Genomic DNA, 18,362 nt, shown 5'->3' on the forward strand with positions numbered 1-18,362 from the left:
TTTCTGGCCGAATGGCTTTGTCAATAAGAAAAATATTCGTTATTGGTCAGGCAGCAATCCAGACGTACTCCTTGAGTCACCATTGCATTCCGAAAAAATTACGGTTTGGTGCGGTTTATGGGACAGCGGTGTCATTGGGCCGTACTTCTTCCGTGTTGATGAAGACCGGCACGTTACTGTGAATGGGACGATTCCCGATAACCGAATATTTTTGGCCCGAAATGGATGATGTGGACTTGGACAATACAAGTATGTTTCAACAGGACGGCGGCACAAGCTACAAAGCGAATTTCACAACCGATTTATTGAAAACCGAGTTTGGTAAACGTGTTATCTCAAGAAATTGCCTAGTAAATTGGATGCCTCGGTCGTGGGATTTGACGCCGTTAAACTATTTCCTGTGGGCCTACGTCAAGTCTATGATCTATACTAACATGCCAGCGACGATTGATGAAATTCGTACGAATATCGGACATGAAATTGCAGCAGTATCGAACGATTTATGCTTGAAAAGCCTGTTCTGGCCATGCAAAAGAAATCGAGTTCCATACATAATGGCATCGAATCTATTTTCACAGTAATAAAGAAGACTTTTGTAGCGCTCTTATTGAAAGCCCCGTTACTATACAAAAGTTAAGTAAACGCTGTTGAAATAATTAGCTTTGCTTCAAAGGTAACAAAGGGCAGCTGACAAGTCTACATACATATGTACATACATTTATGTAGATGCTTTACGCTTATTAGCAATAAATGAGTCAGAAACGAAATAGCAATCTCCAATTGTAGAGAAACATGAGTGTCTGAGTTTCAGAAATTATTTAGTATATGAGATCACTTAGAAAGACTCCGATATACCATATAAATGTATATAAGATTCCCGATATAAAAAACATTTCATATCTGAGAAGTATCTCTTCAAATTTTTTTATAGTTTTCGGGGTCTCTACGCTATTCTTAATACCGGCATACTTTTTAAGATTTGAAAAAAGCTTTGAAGCTTATATAGTTGATCTTTGGTTAATCGAAAAGATAAATATATATTTTCTTTGTCAAGTGCGGTGTTTTTTGCCTAAAAAGTCGGTGCTATTGATAAGGCTGGAAGATTTACCCCCTCGAAATTACGGTATGTTCGAATATAAATTACGTTGTGATCTTGTTGTCGAACGTTCAACTTTTTACCAAGCGGTTCCGACCCGTTGAACCCAAACTCAATGCTCCTCATGAACTTGCGTTATCTAGTTGGTTAATACTCTTTCACAGATATGTTTTTATAGAATCTATAGTCGATTTCGGCCAATAAACCTTTTTTAACGTTCTAAATAATTTATATATGAGTTCTTAACGATAGAATTTCATGGTAGAGGGTTCGATTAGCGTTATCATTCATAGAACTCAATTCCTTCGTAAGCCATATTCGTCATGAGCAAATTGTCGAACAATGCTGCCGCTCACTATGTAAGAATCGTCATGGTTGACGGAAATAAGTATGATGTATAAAAAAAGCGGCAAAATCTACAGAACGATGAGCTTTGGGCAGTGCAAACCGACTGATTCAGAAGTTTTTACCAGATAAATAAAGGACGATATATATTTAACCTCATTGACATAGTTAAGCGAAGCAGAGGCTACGCTGGCTAGGTCATGTCATCCGAATCGACTACATATAGTATTAAACAGGTCTAGGACTCGATGATTTTTGATCTCTCTTTTTTAGAAAACGCAAACTTACCTATCAAATAAAGGCGGATTCTCACAGGAAATTACTGTCAAAACAGTATAGTTCATCAAAGGAAAAAAATATTGATCGCTATGGGAGTAAAAATTCTAACAAATCCTCGAAGTGAATAAAAAATTTTGACGTGAATTAAAGCAATGAACTTTTGAAGTTACTGTATCTCTCTGAATACACGTATATGTACATAACGGGACATCGATAGTTTTGAGCTAGAGAGACAACAGAGCAGCCTATCAAAATCCATTTTATACTGTACGTATTACTGATTACTGTTATGACGCCACGATAACCCCGATAGTATAGTAATGAAGCACCATAATACGGTAAATTAAAAGAAGTTTTGGAAATGATTTTTACTCACCTTGCGGGGTTAACATTTCTCGATTCTCTGCCATCAGCTTTGGGTGTGGCGACGCTTGAGCTGGCGACATTTTTGCCGTTATCTTTCATTGCTTCGTTGTACTTGAAAAGACAGTTAGTAAGTGCCTCAATTAGATCGTGATTAGCTAAATTTTCTGCCTGATTCGGTTGCGGCGCTTTTTCATTGCATTTGTCTGAACGAGGTTCCGGCGCTTTTGCCGTTGTAACTTTACCGGCGTTGCCATCGCCATCGCTTGCGAGCGGTATCATCATATCGACGAACTCGGACTTGAGCATCGAGCACATTTGCTGCATTTGTGACTGCGCGTGTAAGAGTCTCGCACCTGGCGCATGCGTATCACCACCAGCGCCAACGTCGTCAGCCTGGTAGAAGCCCATATTCGGTGTGGTGTGAGAGGGTCTAAGCGCTTGCTGCGCTGGTGCACGCACTTTCTGGGCATTACACGCAGCACTGGCTGAGCTGACGGGGCCGACGGTGCTGACGCGAGAGCTGCGCGGTGTGCGTGCCGAATTGGTAGGCGTGGCTGAGGGAGCTGGTGGTGGAGAGTTCAGCGGATTGCGGCGTTTCTTTAGCAATTTAGACTTATCGGCATGCATGTCGGCGCGGCTGCTGGAGAGACTCTTAGCGCGCGTGGATAGAATGCCGCGACTTGTGGTGCGCAGCGGTGATACGCGCGACGACGGCAGTCGTGAGGTGCTGGCGCGTGAGGTGTGACGCGAAGAAAATGTGCTGCGCGCTTGTTGCTGCGCTTGCAATTGCTTGCGCGTCAGCGGTTTTGGTGCCGGTAAGCTGGGTTGTTTCGGTTGTTGTTGTTGTTGGTGTTGCTTTTGTTTTTCCTGCAGCTTCAGTTCGTCCTTGCGATCGAGCATTTTCTGCTGCTGCAATTGTTGTTGATGCAACTGCTGTTGTTGCTGTTGCTCGATAATGCAGCGCTGATGTTCCTCCAGTTGTTGTTTCAGTTGTTTTTGTAAATTGCTTGATTGTTTGAAAATTTGCTCGGCTGAAACTTTGTGGCTGATCGTCTTCGGCTCGCAGCGTCGCTCATCGCGCTTGGCGAGTTGTTGTTGGCTGTGTGGCTTTTGTTCCTCATATACTTGCTGCAGCAGCAATTGTTGTTGTTGTTGTATGTGTGTATCGTAGTTTTCGGTGCGTTCACGCAGCGCTTTCTGTTGCTGACGCTTCGGTTGTTGTTGCTTCATTTGCAGTTGCAGCAATTGCTGTTGTTGTTGCTGTTTGCTCAACTTCTGCGGCTTGTAATGCATTTGTTGTTGTTGTCGTTGCTGTTGTTCAAGTTTTTCCAACTGCTGCTGCTCGGTATTGTGTTGTTGCTGCTCTTTCTTGCTATTGCATTGATTTTGTTGTAGTTGCTGTTGTTGCAATTGTTGTTGTTGTTGCTGTTGCTTTTGTTGTTGCTGCTGCTGTTGCTGCTCATTCACCTTATTCTTGTCCGGCTTCATGGCAATCACAACATCAAAACTGCTCGAATTGCCCTCAAAACTCGCGAAATCCGAACCGCTCTCACTGGCAACATCGTCACCGTCCTCTCGGTTGCCGTCGCCATCGGCGCCAGCGTCGCCGTCAGCAGCACTTTCGCCATCGCCGTTCTCGTCCAACTTGAAGCTATCAAACACAACAATTTTGCTGCCATTAATTTTAATGTTGCTACCGCTGTTGTTGTTGTTGTTCTTGTTGTTATTTATGTTGCCACTCTTGTTCTTAATCTTGCCGGCATAGCCATCACGGAAGTAGCGCACCGCATCGCTGCCCTCATTGGGCTCGCTACGTTCGGTTGCCTCGCTGGGGTCGGTCATTTCGGTGGGCTCGGTCGCCGCATCTCTGGCTTGGTCATCATCCACATCGCCATCGTCAACACCATCGGCATTATCGTCATCGTCATCTTCATCGATATCGTCGTTGCCATCGTTGGCATCGTCGTCGTTCTCGAATCCATCATCATCATAATAATTATCATCGTCATTATCATCGGCGCTAAGCTCACCGATTGCCGTCTCGAAAGCATTCGCTGTGCCGTCTGTGCCGCCGAAGAATGCGGCTGCTTCGTTGTTGCGTTTGGTCGATTCACAGTTCGACTGGCGATGCCGGTTACGCTGCCGTTCAGTTTGCTTGGACGCTTTCAACTCTACGGTCGTACGTCAGTCGTATTCGCAAGCGAGTTGGTTAGTTTTCAATTATCGTGTATCGAGCGACAATTCATCGAGCGGGTTTTGTGTTTTCATATATGTGTACGTATGTATGTTTGGTGCATATGTAATGCGTAGAGAATATAACAATTGCATATTAGTTAATGGAAATACAAGAGCAAAAACAAAAACAAAAAAATAGAAAAATTATGGTCATACAAAGTAATGGAAAATAATAATTAAAATAGTGAAAAGTGCGTGTTGTCACAAAGTAATTATTTTCTAACAATTAGCGACTTGAAGCGAAGTACATACATACATTCAATGTACATGTTATGTACACATATAGTGTAGTACATATTTAATTAATGTATTTGTGTAAATGTATGTGTATGCAAATTGGAGACGCAAATCGATCAGCTGGCATTGTGTACAAAGATATTACATTAATTTAAGAAATTTTGTGCTTTTTCGCTTAATTGCTTTAAATGGTGTTTTAGCTGTATGTTCAAAGACGTTCAATGAAGAATATGAAAATAGTTATTTTTTCGTGAACACAAAAACAAAAAAACTAAAAAAAATTTTTATGCCTAATTTGAGCTATATATATAAATATCGTTTAATTTTTTTTCTTTTTTTTTGAGTTTCAAGCTTAAATATTAAAGTGGCACCGGAAATAAAGCTTCTTTTATTGTGCTCAAACTTGACCCGGACTGACAAAAGAGAATACATTTTTATATATTTTAATACAAATCTGTGTCTGCTTTCAAAAAAGACTCAAAAATAGACCTTATGTTATTATGATCAAAATTGACCCGGACTGTCAAAAAATCCATTTTCATATATTTTAATACAAATCTTTGTTATCGCAAACAAAAGAGACTCGGAAATAAGGATTATTTTATTATGATCAAATTTGACTCGGACTGACAAAAGAAAATACATTTTTTAACATTTTAATACAAATATGTGCTTGTTTTCAAAAATGACTTGGAAATAAAGCTTATTTCCTTGTGATCAATTTTGACCCGGACTGACAAAAAATAGAGTTTCATGTATTTTATTACAAATCTTTGTTATCGCTTTCAAATAAGACTTGAAAATAAAGCTTATTTTATTATGATCAAATTTGACCCGGACAATACTTCTTCATATACATACATATTTTTATACAAATCGTTAGCGCTTTCAAAAAATACTCGGAAATAAAGCTTATTTTATAGTGATCAAATTTGGACCGGACTGATAAAAATTACACATTTTCATGTATTTTATTACAAATCTATGCTTGTTTTCAAAAGAGACTCGGAAATAAAGCTTATTTTATCGTGATCAAATTTGGACCGGACTGATAATAATAATACATTTTCATATACACATTTTAATGCAAATCTTTGTTATCGCTTTCAAAAAAGGCTTTTCGACAAATACATACATACCACACTTGCTAGAAAATTTTATAGAAAACTACACTTATTATTTTGGGTGTTTTCGAAAAGAACGATAATTTTGGCAATTGGAGATCTTCAAAACCAGCGAAATTTTAATTTTAATTTTTCCGTTATTTTGTGAATACACCTCGCAAGCCTCGGCTGGGACGGGTTTAGGATTATTTTTGGAGCGTCATTCGCTAGATAGTTAGTTGGACTGCATCGACGTAATATTGTGGGTTTATGAATATGACGTCGATATAGTCCAAGTCTCATCACCAGTAATTAAGCGTTTGATGAATCTAGGTCACTCAGCTATGTTGTATAGTAATCTCTGCTCTTCAGAAGATTCAGATCAAGCACTGACACGCTTCATACTCAAAACAAGTTGATCCATAAGAGACGTTGAGATTTTCTGCTATATTTCTGTTGCCAACACGATGATTTTCCAGCACTTTTTCTTAATTTCAAGCAAACTTGTTCTTATTTTTTTTTTTTGGTATAAATGGCCAGACAAACCTTTATCGATCGATTTATTGGAGTAAAATTGCGCTACGTTAACTTGATACTAATTTGGGTATTAATATCAACTAAAATCAGTCTGTCTATGCGATATTTAGAGGGTTTCAAAAACCTTTACCTTAATCTCGTCGCTTTGTGGTTAATTTTTGGAAAATTATAACTCTAATTATATCCATTTTATGCATATTTGAAAAATCATACAGAACGAGCATTACAAATACATTTTATACATAATTTGACGACAGCGCCACCTGGTGGAGGAATGCATTTTTGTTTGAGATATCCGATAGGATCTTTAGGCGAAATTTATTTTTGAATGGCTGCCATGGGTTTTAGGAACGGAATTCGTACCTTTTATAAAGGAAGTTTCAACGTACAAAATTCTCTTTTGCCATTTTTATTGATGCTTTAACTCTTATAAAAGTTCTGAAGTCAAATGAGTGATGGAATGCGATACAAGATCAGTAATTTTAAAAGTATGCTGTTATTAAAATCTTTCCATTTTTAAACAATACTAGAGGGTGTTCGAAGATAAAAAACCATATAATAACTTTAAAGTCCATATGACACATTTTAGTTTCATATCGAAAAGGTCTTCTCAATGATCTACAGGGTTTTCCAATAATTGTGATATGATTTAAAAAAAAAACAATTAGTGTGTGTTAAGGAAATTGAAATATCTTTTTTTTATTTAATGTGAAGTACAATCGATACAATCAAGTTCTGAATATAACATGATCTCCAGCATTTATTTTGCAGGAATGATTTCGATGAACCCAATTTTCGAGTACTTTTTCCACTAAATCAAGTCGTATGTCATGAATAGCACATTCAATATTGATATGTAAAACTTGAAGAGAGTCTGGTTTATTGCTAAGGACCACCGACTTCTTCATATAACTCTCCAAGAAGTAGTGTAATGGTGTTAAATCACAACTTCTAGAAGGCTATTCAATGTCACGATTTCTTGAAATAATCGAATCTCCAAACTTTTCTCGTAATAATTCGGTTGTTGTACGTGCTGTGTGGCACGTAGCCCCGTCTTGTTGGAACGAGATGTTGTCAAGATCAACTTTTTCCAATTCTTCCATTGGCTGTAACGGTGTCATCAGCTTAATTTCGAAAGAAGTACGGACCGATGAATCCACCAGAGCAAAAACCACACCAAACTGTCAACTTAGGTGAATGTAATGGTTTTTCATGAATAAATTATGGAACTTTTCTGCACAAGAAACGAGAGTCTTGTTTATTTACCACACCACTTAGATGAAAGTGAGTCTCATCGAAGAAGTTGATTTTCTTAAAAAAATAGTTATCGTTTTCAAGTTGTTCCAAGGCAAAATTAGTAAATTCACTGTGTTCCAATAGATTCAGTTCTTGAGTGAGAAAATTTTTATGCGGATGCAAGCTCAAATCTTTTCTCAAAATTCGCCAGGTTGTGGTTTGAGATAATTCCAATTCTTGAGAACTTCTTGGAATCGACAAGTTGTCTTCAAACAACAAATTGGTCTTCAGCAACACTTGTCTGAACGGCATTACTTCGAACGGTTCTTTGTCTTATTGGCTCTGGAACATTATGTAATGAAAATGTGCGCTCGAAATTTTCAATGGCCGAAACGGAGCTTAGAAATCATGTCATTCCTATTGGATAACCCGGTATATTTGAGTTTAGATTTTGTTTGAACCCCACCGAAAGTGCAACTGTGGTCTAGGCTTATGGAATAAAGCTAGATAAAGGATGAATTTAACCACTTTCAGGGTTTATATATTTTGCCCATAAAACGTATATACGAATACATATACTATATATATGTATGTATATATTGTATATAAATTTATATAAACATAATAATTAAGAAGTCTAGACCAGTCCGCAAATTGACACAAAAAAGTGCAAAATATTATGAAAATACACAGTATATAAATTAGCAACTTTTGCTCTCTTCAGGTTTTTGCTATTATGTTTTAAATAATTTATATACATACATATGTGCAAGTATATACATATATGAATTTATATAAACATTTGTATGTAGAAACGCATGCGAGCGATGCGATCTCAGCGGGTGGCTTTTGTGGTTTTGTTGCTGACATTGAATAGTTTTCTAATGTTACCGACTCATTTTCCCGACTGCATGCATATTCAAATGCTTTGAAACGCAATTTACGCTATACGAAGGGGGGCCCCAAATGGGGTTGCAGTGATATATGGTTGCGTATTAATATTTAAATCTTAGTATATGTAGTACTATGTTTTTTCTTTGCTATTTGTGCTGCATAGGGCATTTTTAAACAACCCTTAAGAAAGTGGACGAGCTATAAAACTTTAGGGGTGTGTGGGTTAAAAAAGAGAGGAGGGTTTGAAAAACATATTAGCTAAAATAGCAGTTAGGTACCTTGGGCGTTGGCTCAGGCTTAACTATATTAGTGCTTTGAATTTTTATTCTTAAAATTTTGGTGGTGCTGAAGCTGGGCTTTCGAGATGTTTTTTAAATTTTTTTTTTAGATTTTTTTTTTTTTTTTTAATTTTTTTATTTAAAAAAAATTTCGATTAGGTCAAAATTTCTAAAAATTTTTAAACTGTATTCGTTCTATAAACGCAAAGCCCAAATTGCTTTGAGATATCTTCTTAAGCGTGCCAGTGTACATAGCATTTCTTAAATTCTGCTTGCTTTCATGATAGATTCCTTGCCCGAAAAAATGTGTAATTTTGTAATTTTTGCAATTTAATGCTATATATCCCCTGATGATAACATTCCCGTAAGCATAAAGGGCACGACTCAGCTGGACTTCGTCGCGCCAATGATAGTTATTTTAGCTTTCAGACGGTTTGAATAGTACAATGGAGGCATATTAAGGCACAAATGTTGATATTGTGGATACATTCATATATATGTACATACATATATGTGTTCATAAATAAGAGTAACTGTGCTTATATATACATACATACACATATGTACATATGTATATACATATGTACATATACATATACTTATATATTCTGTATGTATTTTCCTCTTAGTCCGCTATGGGCCGTTACGTAGTACCGGTAGTGAAATGATCGATAAAGCTCATAATTTCCATTACATATGATACCGCTATTTCTATTTGTGCACCCAACCACACATGTGCACATACATGTACACACATATTCACACAAACCCTTTTGTAAGCACTTTCCATTTGTTTTTCTTTTCCATTCTAATGCATATTTATACTCACCTTCGGCGCCAGCACGCACTTTGTCGCCATTGCCACTGTATTTTTCCGGATTTACTCTCTTCGTTTGCTCACCTTCTGCCAGTGAAATTAAATTACTGCTGAAAGCATTGAGTAGTTCTTCAATTGTTTTAGAAGCATTCTGTGAAAAAATCAACAAAAAAATATTTCATACTTCACTCTAAGGAAAAAAATCAAACTTAGAAATCTTAAATCTATATTTTTCAATCAACTAAAAATTCTTTTTTACACAAAGAGCGTAAAAATATACAAATTTTCCAATAGGAAACGCGCAACGCCAACACGAAACCAAAATCGTCTGCAGTTAATTTCCAGTGAAATAAAAAATAGAAAAAAATTACAAAAAAAACATTACAACAACGAAAGTGTAGCCAACGCCTGCAGCAACAACAGCAAAAGTAATCAACATAAAACAACAACAGCAGCAACAGCTACCGAAACGCTCAACAAGTGATTCCTTGGCTTTGTTAACTCACCTTCGCAATTTTACTTCGGCACAAAGCTCGGCTGTTCGCTGAACTTCGCGGGTGAAAGGAAAAAGGGTAAACGTGCAAATCGTGCGTAAACTATACGAGGAGCAACAGGCTTGATAACAGTAAATTTAATTTTCAAGGGAGCATAAACCAGCGGACAAAATGGTGAGTAAGGAAGTAATGTTGGAGAACATGTTGAATTTGCCAAATTTATAGTTTATAGCACAGTGTTGCAAAAGCATATTTGTTGACATATTTTTTAATAGTCAGACAATTTTGTTGGAAAAAATATAAAACATTTGATTTTCAAAGCAAAAGCAAGCAATTTGTTGGCATTTTTGTTTGGAAATTTTTCACAGTGCTTATTTGGAAACAAGTTTCATAGAAAGCATTGTTTTTGTATTTTTTATTTATTTTATACAGTCTATTGTTTTTATTGTTTTAGAGTCTTTTGTGCTTGTGTTAATGGTCTGTTTTTATTGTTTTTATTGATTTTATGGACCTTGCAAATTAGCATCTGAATAGAAGCGTTGATTATGTGTCGAAATCAGAGATTGAATTGAATTTGCTTTTATTTTAATTTATGATAAAATAAAAATATAAATATAGACATAAATTGAGGGTAAAACTTAATTTGTAAAAATGTTAGCAAAATTTGTATTTTCCAATTTTTTGAATAAAACAAATAAAAATAATAGAAACTTCGCATGAAAACAATTTTAATATTTTTTTTAATACAAATTTTTAATTTTTTTTTTATTAAAAATAGAAAATGTAAACATTTTTATTAAAAAAAATTAAAAAGTTGTATTTCATACGAAGTTTCTATTATTTTGATTTTTTTTTATTACATTATTTAAAAAAACATTAAAAAGTTGTTTAAAAAAATGTACTATTTTTTTTATTCAAAAAAAAAAATTAAAAATAATAAAAATTTCGTATAAAAAAAAATAAAATAAAATAAAAAGTTTAATTTTTTTTTTCAATAACATTTTTTTTTGTAAAAAAAATTAGAAAATTGTATTTCACTAGGATATTTTATTATTTTTAATTTATTAGGTTTGTAAACTGAAAAATTGGGTTTTACAATTTTTTTGATATTTTTATTTGCGCAAAAAGAGATTTTTGTTAAACTTTTATATATTTTATTTAACAATGTATAAAAATTCACCTACAAAAATATTATAGTTATTTTATTTATATATAAAAATTATTTTAATATTTCAAATTATTACTTTAATTATCTAAAGTCTTTAATATCTTGCATCAAAAACAAAATAGTAAAACGTTTAGAATTAAAATTTTTCAATTATTATAAACAAAGTTTTCAGAGCTGCATGACAGCCAGATTTATGAGAAAGTCATAAGAGGAAATTTATCAAAAATTGCTTTAAAAACTATTTTCCAATTAAAGCCTTATATGCGTATATAATAATTCACGACTTTAGTTGAAAAACTAAATCTTATTTTTAGTTAGTGAATGGCAGATTTTTTATTTTTTTGTCTATTTTACTTTATTTTACTTGTAAAATTTGTGCGGAAAATGTATTAGCATTATTCAAATGCAATTCTTCATCTTCTTCATGCAATTTCTTAATTTCAAATATAATAAACTGAATTCAGCTAGGAATAATAGTAATGTTCCAAAAACCCTAAATTATATGCTTCTTCTGGTGGTCAGAGCGTATGAGTGACATATGTGGAGATCGATGTTGGTATTTTTAAATTACTCATACGCCAAGGCGTCCACGGAAAATTATATACATAAATAATTCACTTTAATAATTGGCGAATGATTTGAAAAATGTTCGATAGACTTGATATCCTAGTCGATATTCAGTTGGACCTTCGAAAAACGGTGTCTAGCGGTGAGGAGGATGACACTACATTGCACTTACACTGAGTTAAAAAATTCCTACAAATACACTTATATCTTCGACTAATTGGTAAATCTTCGGTGAATATTCTCTAATGAATTTTTGGAAACTCACATGTGGACATAATCCTTTAGGAGGTTACATGGGTTTCCTATGGTAAAAAACGGCATTTTTCCAACAATTTTTTCCTCATATAAAAAATGAAATATTTTGTTGGAATTTTTTATTGCTACAAATACACTATTAACAAAGAAATTTTGAAATTTTTGGAAAAAATATTTTAAGCTCGGTCACTGCGACGCCATTTTCGGGAACCCTTCGGAAAAAAATGCGCCCGCGTTGGCAGAATAACGCCTTACAGGATCATGTTAAGTGAAAATGATACATGTTTTAGTTAAAACCTTAACTTAAAACTTGGACGAAGGAAAAAAGAACTGAAAATGTTTGGCAGACATTTTAACAAAAAAAAATGAAAATTGCATTGAAAATTTCGCGACATGTTTTTCAAATAATTGTAATCGAAAAAAATCGTTCGTCCAAGTCTTTACGAATTGTATCTCAAGAAAAAAAAAAAATGCAAAATTTTATGAAGATCGGTTTCGAGAAAAAAGCGTTTAAAAACGGTGCACTTAGCCTAGGTAGTCTCGAGTGCACAAGTTCTCAAGGCTGTATCTCCGAAACTATCAGTCGGATCAACTTGAAAATTTAGGACAATATCCAAGAGGTTTTGTAGAATTTAATAAGACAATAATAATATAATAAAATAATAGATTTTTTGAAACCCGTGAATCCATGGAATACCTTAAATGTAATTTGAGAACCAAAATCTTATAACAAAGAAGGGGTTATATGTCAAGAGCTCTCCCTTAACTTTAGCTTCAGTATACCAGACCACTATAGTATTTTTCACGTATAAGTAGTTGCAGTAAAGGTGGCGGTAGAAAAAGTGCTTTAAAGTACAGCTTCATGCAGAGCGATTGGATTGGTGGTACTGGTTCTGTGGACCTTGTGTGGGTTCAGTAACCATTAATTAGCAGCCAGCACCTGTGAGACAGTGAAATTTGTCTGGTCCATAGTGGAACCTAAGAGGTCTATTGAACTATTTGCTCTTGGCATGGTTCACATCACTGCACAAACAAAAGACAGTACTATTCAGGATTCGGTAGAGGATTTTGAAAGAAGTGAAAAATACAAAATTAAACGTTTTGGAAGAAGCTTGAAACTGCACCCAATAGCCATTTCGTTACTGTACTAATAATTTGACATGCGTGCTATCAATACAACCAATCAATTAACAAATCAATATATTGAATTCTTCCAAGAAAAGCGCCTTAAATTTTGCCATGTACATATGTATATCATTGTAATGCGTTTCCAATTCAATGCAACCACTACCAATAAAATATTCGCTCTGAAACCTCAAATAAATATAAAGAAGTTAATAAAAGTATTAATACAGAACATCAGCAATTTCAAACGGATTCGAATTATCCTCAAAACGTGAATAAATTCTAGCATATATTCTGGATAATATTTTCTTGCAATATATGCATAAAGTTGTGAATGTCTCACATAAGTCTGTTCATTTAATTTGTATATGATCATTATTTGCCACTACAGTAGTTCTAAAGCTGCCGAGACAAAAAAATGGCCTCTCAGATAAAGATTCTCTACTGGACTCCTACTAGCAAAACTGCCTATAGAGCAACCTTGGATGAAAGCTGCAGTATTTTATTAGCTTAACTCGGAGATTAGTTTCAAATAATAAAATACTCAGCCGTAAATTGCTTAACAAACACTGAGTGCTCTTTCTGAAATCGCTTGATTATAAACTCTATATTCCAATGCAACAACTCTACTTCAATTTTCATTAAGACTCGTTAAGTTTTTTTCTATCATACTATAATATTTCACTTGAACTGTCAACCACATGGCAACAGAATGCATAAGCGCCATATTGCACAACGGTTCATTGTTGACGCAAAGTGTTAACTAAATTAACACTCCGCTGCCAATGGGCGAACAAAGAAAGCGAAAGAAATTAAACACGAAACAAACAAAAATGAAATATAGAAAGCAAACAAATATAAAAAATAGAAAACAAACAAAAATAAAAATAGAGAACAAAAAGAAAAAATAGAAAATAATATATTAAAAACATTTCAAGTTTGACGGGATTTCTAATATCGTCAAATATTTGCGAAAAGTGATGGCGCAGTTTGCTGGCAAAAGTTACATAAATGAGAAATATTTAAGGCAATCGTGCTAAATTATTTTTGTTTAAACTTTACTACTCCATTTATTTTGTTAAATTGACACCGAATAGTTTCGCAATGGTTCGAGTACCAAAATATTTACTCACTCAACCTAAGCAATCTTTTAATATTTACACGTACAAAAATATTTACATACTATGTGTATGTATGTATGTAAAATACAAGTGCCTAAAGGCAAGAACAACTACTTATGAAGAAAAATATTTAGTTTTGATCGAAAAAAATCTTCATTTAATAGTGTAAATATGCGATACTAGTTTAGCTAATTAGAAATAACAAAAAAAATCATTTTAGTCGTCCGATCAAGTTGGTTTATGTTTTTAGAAGTTACATGGGTTTACGGGTTTGAAAAAATCTATTTTTTTATTGTTTTATTAAATTCTACAACTTCTTTTGAATATTGTCCTAAATTTTGAAGTTGACACGAGAACTTGTGCGGTCGAGGCTAGCCAGGCTAAGTGTGTCGTCTTTAACGCGTTTTTCTTGAAACAGTGTTTTTGAAGTCGGTTGGCGAGATTTCTCGAGAACTACTCAATAGATCTCTTTGAAATTTTACACAAGTCGTTTAGATAGAATTCTTAAAGGTTTGGATTGGGGATTTATTTTTTCGATTACATCTATTTGAAAAAAAAATGTCCCGAAATTTTCATTTTTTTCCTTTGTCCAAGTTCCAAGTTAAGGTTTTAACTAATCCATGTATTTGTTTACTTTAGTTGATCCTGTAGGGAGTTATCCTGCGGGCGAAAAAAATGAAACAAATGCATTTTTGAGCACTCAAAACATGGATTTAATGAGTCATTCGCAGTATAGTCTTGAGTTGGCACATAATGACTTCTTGTTATTTCCGTACGAAAAATATTTCTTTATTTTTTAATAGCTTTAACTTTTTTTTAGCTTCCCCTAATTAAATTTTTTGTTGGTTAAATAAAGCTTAAAATCTCACCTTTTTAACACTATATAGCATGACACAATGTGATTGGTAGCACTGGAGATATACGACTGCAACGAAATCTAATTTATTATTACCTATCTAATTATTTACTAAATACGAAAAGACTTTTTAGACTACCCAATATTTTCGAAACTTTCATAAAGCATTTCTTGACCGACTATTCTTTTCGTTTTAAAGATTTAGCTGTCGTTCGAATTTTTAACTTTTGCTTAAATAGCGTCAGTTTAGAGACTTTTTATACTGATTATGTAGTTTTTAGATAAAAAAAAAAACGATTAAAAATATTTTCATATCATTAGTTGAAATAAGAGTAAATAAACATATTTGGGGTGCTCACAACCCGTCGTAAAGCATCGTAAAATCGTGAAATTTTAAATTTTTACACTTGTTTAAAAAAATTGTTGTTGGATTTCATACAAAAATGAGTTTACACATTTATAATTCTCAATGCTATGTTTTCGAATCGTTATAACTTATAACTTTATGAGACTTGTGAAAACCCTAATTAATTAATAAAAGAGTGAAAGATTAATAATGCAACGCATTTCCTTTGAATACATTTCTGAAGCAAGGGTATAATGATTTGAATGCCAAAACGCTGAAGAAACTAAATGTATTGGAGGCGAAAATTTAGTTTGGACTTATAGTAGATTGCCATTAATAATTATCGAGTTTCAATGATGTTGTTCTCATTTTATATTGTTTTGTCCCTGTTACGTATAATTACTTTTTTGTAAGATAAAATCTTAAGTAGTAGCACAGCAAACAAAAAAATCACAGTGCATTTTTCATATAACTGCTTTCATACTTAATATGGATTATATTTAATCTAAAGAAGTTCGATATCAAATTTAATCTGTAAGAAACCTTCTAACAGGGAAAATATTTAAGTATTATTATAAAGGAATTATTATGCTAGAAATGACGTTGTCTCGTTGAGACTATTATTTTCTACTCTACATATACATATGTATATGTATGTATGTACGTTTCTATAATTATATTTGTCCTTTCAATAATATCGGGTATAAATATAAATGTGCATGAATAACAGCACTTATATGTAAATATACTTTATCTATAAATAAAAAATCCGTAGATTAAATACATTTTGACGGGGAACACCAATACAAATTTGCTATAGTATACATAAAAACATATGTAAGTACGTGCAAAATCGCAATTTAATTACTTCGATATTTTTTCTTGCCAATTTTGACGGAGACGATAAGTGATTTGCAAAAGAGTGTGCCGATTGTGAGAATTTCGGGAAATCAAATAAATAACAAACGACAGTGTTAAAAAATTGGTATGTCCATACATACATGCATATATATACATATATATATATATATATATAAATCTATTTGTAAATGGTTATATATTTTTATATATAAGAATGATTGACACATGATATGACCGATATTTTGACTTTCAACTTTTATGGAGCAAAAACATGCGATAAATGAACAAAAAAATGTTTGATCTATGGACAATCAAAACAAAATAGTCGTAATAAATAATTATTCAAAAGAAAAACAAAAACAAGAAGAAATGAAGCCATAATACCCTTCACATATGCATATATTATGTCATAAAAGGGTTAAAAATACCTCAATCTTGATTTTGATTAGTTAGTTTGTATGGCAGCTATATGCTATAGTGAACCGATCTGGGTAATTTTTTCGGAGTTTATGTTGTTGCCTTGGAAAATAATCCACGCCAAATTTCGTGATGATATCTTGGCAAGTAAAAAAGTTTTCCACACGAAGACTAAATTTTCAACGATCAGTTTGTATGGTAACTATATGTAATATTGGTCCGATCTGAACAATAGGTTCGGACATTGTAGCGCTGTTTTAAGTAATAATCTATATCAAAGTTCGTGAAGATATCTTAAAAATAAAAAGTTTTTCATGCACGGATTTCATTTTGGTCGATCAGTTTGTATGGCAGCTATATGATATAGTGGCCCGATCTGGATAATTTTTTCGGAGTTTATAGTATTGTCTCTGGAAAATAAGCCATGTCAAATTTCATGAAGATATCTTGCCAAGAAAAAAAGTTTTCCATACAAAGACTAAATTTTGAACGATCGCTTTGTATGTCAGCTAGACCCAAAAAAGGACATAAGTAAAATTTCAGAATACCATTTCGAAAACTTAATGTGCTAAATTGCAAATATACAGACGCGCTGAGCTAGACGGACATGCCTAAATCGACTCAGTCCTAAGTCTCAGTCATGCCGATCACTTACTACTGTGGGCAAAAAATAGTAAGACTTTTAAATTTAGTTTCTTTCGAAAACACAACTTTGAGAGGGACGAAATAGAATAAATTAAGAATTTGAAATATAATAATAATATGTATATAATTAGAAAGGGTATCCAACGTTTCCTTCTGCATATTACAAACTTCGTGGCAAACTTAATTATCCTTTTCAGGGTATAATATTATAACAAAAGCAAACATTGCAAAACGTGTGTCAAACAAGCGACCACACTCGAATAACAACCGCTCTTGTTGTTGTTTTGGTGAAATTCGATTATTTTTTCGCGCATTTCTCAAACGGTGTTTGTTGGTTGTTGTTTATTTGCACAGTTATTTGTTTGTTGTTTGCAATGTTTTTGCATTATCTTTTGTTACTCTTTCTCCTAAGTTTGTTTTTACGCTTCGATTTCTTTTATTTCATAGGCATGTGTGTGTGTGTGTGTGCGTATCTAATTCTTTTGCTAACTCTGGCGATGATCTAACAACTGCAATAAAAACTTAGCGTTGATTGTGGCATTTAGCAGAATAGCTTCGATTGCGTAGTTTGGCGTCTGGGAGGAGGGTGGGCTATGTAGACATTCTATAACTTTTATGGTTATCCGTAATTTAAGCAGACTATATACAATATACATATATCATATGAAAGTATATAAGTATGTACATTAATATGAACGAGTATGATAATATATTAATAAACGTGTGCATTAAATTATTCAGTTGCTAGCAGTGAACTAATTGCAAAAGTATACAAGAGTTTATGGTATACTACATATTATAAAGGTTTATCATAATAAGTGAAATGAGTTATGAGTCTCGGGAGATTGCATCATGTCGAGTGTTTAACAATTATTTGTCGGTATTTGTGCTTTGGGAACTAAGTCCACTTCAGTATAGGGTATTTTGATTTGGATTACTATTTCTTGTTGATTTTATTGGAGGCCTTTTGAAGCCATATACTGTTATTATTACTTTAATTGTAATATTGAACAATTATTGTAGATATAATTTGGATGCACTTCTATTAAATTTTCATTGTTCAATATTACAATTAAAATAATCC

At 33.5% G+C, this 18,362-nt stretch overlaps 2 protein-coding genes across 11 annotated transcripts in view; one reads left to right on the forward strand and one right to left on the reverse strand.

Moving 5' to 3' along the window:
* The window catches only part of LOC126758062 (uncharacterized), a 60,865-nt gene that overhangs the window by 9,035 nt on the left and 33,468 nt on the right, over positions 1-18,362 (reverse strand). Inside the window, exons 9-10 of the mRNA XM_050472056.1 lie at positions 9,436-9,574; positions 2,097-4,257 (exon numbers count right to left, since the gene is read on the reverse strand). Coding sequence (XP_050328013.1) covers positions 2,097-4,257; positions 9,436-9,574 — 2,300 coding nt within the window. The remainder of the gene's footprint in view (positions 1-2,096; positions 4,258-9,435; positions 9,575-18,362) is intronic.
* LOC126758063 (transforming growth factor beta-1-induced transcript 1 protein) overlaps positions 4,160-18,362 on the forward strand; it is a 40,064-nt gene continuing 25,861 nt past the window's right edge. Inside the window, exons 1-2 of one of the 10 annotated variants that reach the window (XM_050472060.1) lie at positions 4,160-4,368; positions 9,718-10,091. In XM_050472060.1, the coding sequence (XP_050328017.1) occupies positions 10,089-10,091 (3 nt within the window). In that variant the 5' untranslated portion in view covers positions 4,160-4,368; positions 9,718-10,088. The other 9 variants (XM_050472062.1, XM_050472061.1, XM_050472059.1 and 6 more) reach the window with 9 other exon arrangements.

This window comes from Bactrocera neohumeralis, chromosome 5 (assembly GCF_024586455.1).
Source record: "Bactrocera neohumeralis isolate Rockhampton chromosome 5, APGP_CSIRO_Bneo_wtdbg2-racon-allhic-juicebox.fasta_v2, whole genome shotgun sequence".
Lineage (NCBI taxonomy): Eukaryota > Metazoa > Arthropoda > Insecta > Diptera > Tephritidae > Bactrocera > Bactrocera neohumeralis.